The following is an 8,483-nucleotide window of genomic DNA, read 5'->3' as shown; positions in this document are numbered from 1 at the left end:
TTTTTTTTGTTCTATATATAAAAATCAAAAAGTTGAGGGTGTTTGGATCCAAACTAACCAAATGCACACTTAGATTCTCTAGAGAATGATTCCAGTGTAGGTCAAAATGTTGATAACTATGAATTGAGTCTTATAGGTGATGCTAGCGACATATGTGCTAATGTCTAGCAAGTCTTAATTTGCAGCAAATGTCAATGCTGAAAGTTACTTTGAGATTTCTTTTTTCTTTTTTTTTATCTAGATGATTTAGGGGGCCTTTCGAACTTGAAAAAGCATCCAAAACGAATTGTACTTCAGAATAATGACATTTCTCCAATTTTCTTATATAATCAATTCTAATCCATATAGTTTAGATTTGTTTTTGTCTTTTCTTTCCATGGAAAGATATTTTAAAAAGAAAAATAAAATCCCCTAATAAGTTATATAAAGTAAGGTTTAATAAGAATGCCTTCAAAGTATGGTTGGTCTCTAATCCTAAACCAACTAGCTAGAGGCCACCTATCCAACAAATATTTGGTCCTGCAAATTAAAATAAAAAAGCCATTTTTTTCTTATGTTATTAGAAGAGATCATATCTATGTAAGGAATTGTTTTAAAAAAAAAATTTGATTCCTTAAGAATAAGGAATCAAATTTTTATGTGTCTTGAAGTCTTTTTATTTGGTCATGCTATTTTAGATATAATGGATATGTAAACTTATTAATTTAGATTCAAATATTACAAATTCATCTTCAAGTGGTTGACAGTGTTCGATGGCTACGGATGCTGAAAGTTTTGGCGGGTCTTCAATATGACGTTATATTACGTTTGTATTTGGAATACGATGTTAGTAAATAAGGGTCGTCGACGAGAATAAATAAGGCAGTCTGCGGTGGTCAATGGAGGCCGATAGGCGGTGGTTGATGACGGTAAACTTTATTATAAGTGGCCGATAGTGACCCAATTTTGGTATTATCGAGTTCGTCTTGTCAAGACGGTCAAGTTAATTATAAAATTTTAAAATTAGGTCCCATATGACCGTGAATTTGAATTTTAGAAATCCTTTATAAAATTTGCATCATGATTTGTACACACAAAACACTAAATGTATGCATGTATGTATGCATATGGATGTCAAAAAAGCTCGTTGTTCACGAGCAGCTCATGTTTGACTTGTTTTAGCTCAAAATAAAAAAAAAATCATATAATTATTTACATATATTTATATCTAAATTTAAATCATAACAGCTCATATGGTCATGTGTCTTCTTTTGCATCGATTTAATCCAGGTTCGAATCCAACATTCTATATCATTTTTTTTTACAATTAATTTTAACGAGTCAATTTCGAGCCGAATACGAATACACTGCTCACGAACCAATTTTGAGCTCGAACCAATTTCGAACTCGAGCAATTTTGAACGGGCCAAACACAAGCCAAGCCTTAGCACGCTCAAGCTCGGCTCATTTACAGTCCTATGCATGTATGTATAATATTGAAGAAACTCAGGATTTAAATTGCATCTACTTATCATCTCGCCATAATAAAAAGATACATTCAAAGAGATTTAACTTATAAACAATATTTATTTTATTATCTATTTCACTGTGATACGTTGGCAACCCATTCCTTATACTTATTGTATTGTAGCACAGTATCTTCAAAGAATACTTCTTTCAGCATCTTTTTGTTGACCATCTCAACTATTAGATATCCATTAGCCACACAAAACCTCTGCTGAATTTTTAAAGTTCAATAGTAAGCATCATTTTTATAATATATAAGCAATTACAAAAATACCCAAGGCATTATAAAAATACAAGCATTCACCATTATATATTCACACAAATTAACCAAAGCAAATTCATTCATACCTTATTGTAAACATTTGCAGTTTTCATCATCTTCTTATTCTTCCTCCATCTCTTCGAGTTCTACAAAAACAAATTAACAGGCATGAATATGGGTTCCACTTCCCTGGCAAAAGGGCAGAAGGAGATGGAGCGCCTCTTTAGCCACTTCGATACTAATGGTGATGGTAAAATTTCTTTGTCAGAGCTTCAGCTTCTTATGAAAACCATTGGAGAAGAGCTCTGCTTTGAGGAGGCCAAGGCTTTCTTGCAATATGCTGGCTCAGATGATGATGATCTGCTTAACTTCAATGATTTTGTGAGATTGGCAGAAATAGAAATTAGTGAGAAAGAGAAGAGTCATAATGAGGAATACATGGTAAAGGAAGCCTTCAAGTTATATGAAATGGAAGGCAGGGGCTTTATAACTGATATGAGCTTAAAGAGAATGCTAAGCAGCTTAGGCTCGTCAAGGCCGATAGAGCAATGTCGTTCTATGATCTCTAGTTTTGACTTGAACGGTGACGGAGTGCTTTGTTTTGAAGAGTTTAAGGCCATGATGATGCTCTAACACTTTTAGTGATTGGTACACCTTTTCAATTTTAAGAAATGTTTTGATTGATATGCTGATTCTGCTTTTAAAGAAATTGGATGTTATGGCACACAGCCAAATCCTTGCATATGTTTACAAGTTATAAAAAATTCAGCAGTTCAGGCAATCCATTTTAAATTTGTATTGTAAACCAGTCTATCACTTATTACAAATGTAATGATGTGGATTTACAAGGGGATTGCATTGTTTGGATAAAATTGGGAAATAGAACCGAGTTAACCTTATTTGGTTTGATTGATTTAGTAATTAAAAATATTTCTTTAATTATTAATTGTATTTTAAACTTTCTTTTGGGTTTTAATTCATTGTTTGGTTTTATTTTCTTCAATTATTGGACCAATAAACACATGTTATAAATAAGTGAAGGGAGGATCAACATGGCTACTGCTTATTTTATATGTCAAAATTATAAATTTTAATAAAGATTATTTGATACTTTTCAGATAAACCTTATTTAAATTAAAGATAATTCGGTCATTGTTGTAGTCAATTTTATTTTAGTGCATTCAATATCAAACCTACCTAACCAACCTAATTCTTTGTCGAGTTTGATTTGATTCGATCAAAATTAGTTTAACTTAAATTTATTAATTTCTTAAGAAATAATCATTTGGTTTAGCTAATTTAAAAATTAAACTATCTAAATCGACCAAATATGTGGTATTAAATATAGATAATAATTCTAGGGCATGTCGGAATATTGAAGACAATGAAGTAGGCCCTATAGGAGAAGCTAATGACATGTATAAATGTTTGGTAAGTAGCAAATTAAATCTCAGTGATGAAAGCCATTGTGAGGATTTTATTGGAACTTGAAAAAGCTTTCCAAATTAATTAAACCCTACACTGTGCATAAATTATATCAAGGATATTTTAGTCATTGTTCAAAATAACTCTTATAACTATCATCAATAGAATTTTTACACACCCTCATAAGATCAAATCATTATTATTTGATATTATCCAAAGTCATAAGATACAATAAAGCCAAATCTAAGCTAACCTTAATAATTTTTTTATTCGATCATGTTATTTTAGATATAACAGATAGATAAACTTATTCATTTATATTCAAACAATACAATTTCATCCACAAATTCTTTTTGGTTCGTAATTCATTTGATCTTTTTTTTTTCTACTCAATTATAGTTATTCATGCATGAACTTTGCTATTGGGGGGTGTCCCGTCTATATTCTTCATCCAATATTATTTAATGGTGGAGCTGCAATTTTATAACATAGATATTTCACCAATCTAAAATTGTAAAATGATCATTTGAGAAAATTAAATATATGGGAGTTACAAAATGTTGGTTGTTTCTCTTTTTAAAGCTTTTAACATCTCTTTTGAGATCTTTAGATATCTTATAGTATTTAAATCATTTCACATTAAGATATGTGCTAAAGAAGTGATATTAGTTTCATTATCAGCATCTTTGTTTTCCCAAAATCCTTCAAGGAAGAGGTATTAAAAGGTTTTTATTCTTGGAAGTAATCCTTGAGATGGTACTTCAACTATGATAGGTGCTTGAGAACTTCAAACATTGGCTATGAATTCATCCTTCATATTGGCTTCATTGTCCATCAAAGCTTGATACATATTTGGATCATGTCTACGAAACTATTAACTAATAAACAAAGTCAAACCACTCAAAACTTATAACTTATTTAAAATTGACACAAAGCTGATTAATCAACAAGCGACATAATGATTTGAAAATTGTATATTTTTCTTCTACAATTGAACATTCAAACTATTAGGTTAGGCCCTGTTTCAGATCACTTTTGGTTTTTTATTTATGTTTTTAGCCTATATTATTTTTGTTTTATTTTATGTTTTTTGTTTCTGGAAAACGCGTTTGACACTATTATGATTTATTTATTTATTTAAAAAAAATTATGAAACATGCTTGGTTAGGAATTTTTTAAATTTTCCTAAAGAAAAATTAAACTTTTTTAAAAAGTGAGTAGATTTATTATTATAATTTTATAATTTTGAAGTTAATTAATTAGATTATTAATTGAAATTAAATAATTATTAATTTATTTAATTAATTATTAATTGAAATTGCTAATTAATGAAATCTATTAATTATTAAGTTAATTAATTCAATTACTAATATTTCATTAAATTAATTAATTAATTTAATTATAATTATTAATTAATTTGATAAAAGAATAATATTTTATTTGAATTAAAATGGGTTTAATTGAATAATTATTAAGTTAATTAAGCACATTCTTATTGTAATTTTATAATTACTAAAATAATTAAGAAAATTAATAATTGAAATTAAATAATTAATAAGTTTATAAACATTAAGTTAATTAATTAAATTATTTATTAAATTTTATAATTATTAAGTTAATTAATTTAATTTTATAGATAATAACTAAAATTAAATAAGTTTATAATTATTAGGCTAATGAATTAAATTAACTCAAATTATTAATTAATTAAAATTTATTATTATTAAGTTATAATGTTATTTAATTAAATTATTAATTAATGAAATTTTATAATTATTGTTTTAATTAAATAAGTTTTTAATTATTATATTAATTATATAAATTATTAATATTTTTTTAAGTTAAATAATTAAATTTATAAATATTGAGTTAATTAATTAAATTTTATTATTATTAAGTTAGTTAATTAAATTATTAACATTTTATTAAATTAACAAATTAATTTATAGTTAATAATAATTAAGTTTACTAAATAAATTATTAATATTTTATTTAAATCATTATGGGTTTAAATGATTAATTATAATTAAGTAGATTTATTATAAAAAATTTATAGTTATTAAGTTAATTAATTAAAATTAAATTATTAATAAGTTTATAATTATTAAGAACTCAACGTGTTTTGACTATTTTCAAAAGAGAAAACATGTTTCACATTTTTATGTTTTTTTGAAAACAACCCATTTATGTTTAAAAATAAATTATTAAATAGATAAAAAAATGGACAATTAAACAATGTTTTACTATTTCTTTTCTATTTTTTGTTTTCAAAAACAAAAACTGATCCCAAAGAGGCCCTTAACTTCACATAATACTTGACCATAAGGATTCAATAGATTGCCTAACGGATCTCCTTAGTAAAACTCACTTGTAGCATTCACGTTATTGGGATTCAACTTCTTCATCTTTTTTATAATTGTCAACAGCATCTTACGATGAATATTCAATAAATTAATTATTCTACAGCCCCCTTTTAATTGTATTTATACTATGATTGCCCAACAATATAGAGTGATTGATAATTTTTAATTTTAAAGAACATTTTTCTTGTTCATTGAGGTTTGCCTCCATTCCCTTGAAGCAAATCTCATTATTTACCCTTGGACTTGTCCTTAATTTAATTGAGTTTAATGATGCTTCTTTCAAATGAATTCTCAAATATTGAATTTCTCTCTCTATCTTGCATCTTTGTGTGATTTATTTTTTGATGTAGTATATATATAATCTTCCATTAAAGCGCTTCACATCCAAAAGAAGAAATCTACATTATTAAATAAAATTCTCAACAATTAAAAAATAAACAAATGATAAAATTCTATGAAGTACCCACAAAAACTTTTCAATTTTGCATGAAGCCAAGTAAACAACCATGAGTTATAGTATTATTATGATTTTGAACTCTTCAAAGCAAAGCACCCCATCTTCAATTAGATCAAATTGACAAATCATAGTCCAACAAGCTTCGATTGCTCTTGATCCATCGAATGACCGAGCATCCTCTTAAGACTTCTTGTTGTTTTAACAGGCCTTCATCTTTTCTTCATCCTTTTTAGTTTCCATTTAATTAATATTATGAAAATTTTCAATGTCAAGTAAGTCATTATAGTTATTGTCTACTAATTAGAGCAAAAATTTGTTTATCCTGGCAACCTCCTCTCCAATAATCCTTATAAGAACCTGAACTTCAAACAATGAAATTATATTGAATAAGAAATAATTTTCTTCGTGGATAACATGTTTCAAGATATTTCAATTTAAGCTTACTTGGACGTATACTCTCGACCTATCGTACAAGATTTACCTATACATAAGTTTTTCATATTTCTTTTTAAATTTGTTTGTTTATCTCCGTCATATATCCCATCTTTTCTGATTCATCTCCTCTTCAAATCACCCGAGAGAGAGAGATTTATTTGAAAAGGTGAATCATACGATGACAATATATAAATAGACAAGTTGGTGACTCTGAGTATTAAAAAGAATAAAAAACATTAGCCAATGCTTATGACTTGATAGAAGTCATTGGTTTAACATACAACTCATTATTGCCCACTTGAGAGAAGTTTCTCTAAATAATTAAATTTTATCAGAATAATTTTGAGTGAATGATTATTGATTACATAAATATAACACAACTAAAAATAAGATTGAATTCATAGCATTTTAATTATCAAAATGAATTCCCAACTTATCCATGATTGGGTATCTTAGCTCAACTCCTTCAAGAACTTTTCTAATAAATTAAATCAATTATTACTTCTTTTCATCTTTTCTAGTTAACACTGAGCTGACAACTTCCTCCCCAAACCTACATTAGAAATGCAAGTAATTTTTTGGTTGCAGACTTTAAAAAATTGTGACGAAAATACAAGGAACTTCAATTTCTTAAAAGCATTTTTGTATGCTTCACGTCATGATAAATGTATAGTGCTTCATAGCATTTCAAAGAATTGCATGCACCTTTCTCCTAACATTTTCTATATTTTATTTGAGTTTATTTTCATTCCTTTCCAAATGAGTTGAAAACCCAAAATTTTCCTAGAACTTGTATCAAAAATACACATTAATAAACTAAGTCTCATATTGCACCTTTTTAGAGCATCAGATGCTTTTTTAGGTTAAGAATGTTTTGTTCTAGAGCATTGCTTGTTGTCAAATAATAGTCAACATAAAATTCAATATTTTTTCCTTCATATTCCTCGAAGAAATAGTATATTATTTTTTAATAAATCACACATGTATTTTTCAAACAAAAGAGCAATATCTTCTAGCACTATAAATTATCTCTCATAATGAATATCATTTTTTGGAGTCCACCTGATGCATTTTAATTTGATAGCACTTAGAGATGCATCAATAAAGATCATTCAATAAGGTTGAAAAAGGGTAAATATCAATTAAGTCAAGTTGAGTTTAAATCAAAGATATCAACAAGTTCTCCTTCAATCACCTCAGAAATCTGGAGTCTATACCTCCTTCGAATCTAAAGATTGGGAAACCTTTCTTTGCTATAGCAAGCCTCCTTTCACTGCCACTACTTGCTGCTGAGAACTTTAAAAAGATATGGTAAAAATGAATTCCCTAAAAGTATTTAGAAGTGATCAACAAAAAATAACATTATGAATTAGCAAAAAGCCTACAATGATGTGTCAAACATTGTTGTAAATAATATTTGTCATCTCTCTAGATATTGATAATATAGTTATACATTTAGTTTTTTTTTTCTCCAAAAAAATAATGGTTCAATATTCTTCAAACAAAGAAGAATCATTAATATTTTTTCTTCTTAAATATATTTTTGAAACATAATATTTACTAAACTCCATCTGAGTATTAAAATGTCGTCAATTTGGTTGTATTATGAAAATGGCATCAAGCATAATTGCATCATTATAAGAGTTCTCATTGTTGGTCAATCCGCGTTAGAAAATATGAAGAGCACCACATTTTTATCTCCCAACCAAAATTATTAAAGGCTTACTCAGTGAGAGGCTTCTTGTCCCAATATACCAAGAATGTTGCATACCATTCCAATGATGTGTATTACCTATGCTAGAACAATTTCCTTTCTTTTCACCTCCATTAGCAGCTTTTTTGGTTTGCTTTGCAAGAACAAACTCTTTATATTTTACTATATTGATAAATTCCTCTACTAAATTATGGAGATGTCGATGCTCCTCAATAACATGCCTGTGATTTTTGCGGAGCATACAATACTTTTAAGGATCACTTGAATGAGAACTAGTCCTCAAGGGAGCACTTAGAGAAATTTTTATTTTGGATGTTTAAT

General features: G+C 27.4%; 1 protein-coding gene across 1 annotated transcript; it reads left to right on the top strand.

Moving 5' to 3' along the window:
* Positions 1–1,936: 1,936 nt before the first annotated feature.
* On the top strand, positions 1,937–2,401 carry LOC110025976 (putative calcium-binding protein CML19). The gene has a single exon (XM_020726692.1). It carries the CDS (start codon positions 1,937–1,939, stop codon positions 2,399–2,401), a length of 465 nt encoding a protein of 154 aa, XP_020582351.1.
* Positions 2,402–8,483: the final 6,082 nt, after the last annotated feature.

Source organism: Phalaenopsis equestris, unplaced genomic scaffold (genome assembly GCF_001263595.1).
Source record: "Phalaenopsis equestris unplaced genomic scaffold, ASM126359v1 Scaffold000347, whole genome shotgun sequence".
Taxonomy (NCBI): Eukaryota; Viridiplantae; Streptophyta; class Magnoliopsida; order Asparagales; family Orchidaceae; genus Phalaenopsis; species Phalaenopsis equestris.
The sequence above is the reverse complement of the archived record's forward strand: the minus strand, read 5'-3'. Positions and strand labels throughout refer to the sequence as shown.

Excerpts from the sequence above, each read along its gene's own strand:
- LOC110025976 (XM_020726692.1), top strand. The coding sequence starts at position 1,937 with ATGAATATGGGTTCCACTTCCCTGGCAAAAGGGCAGAAGGAGATGGAG.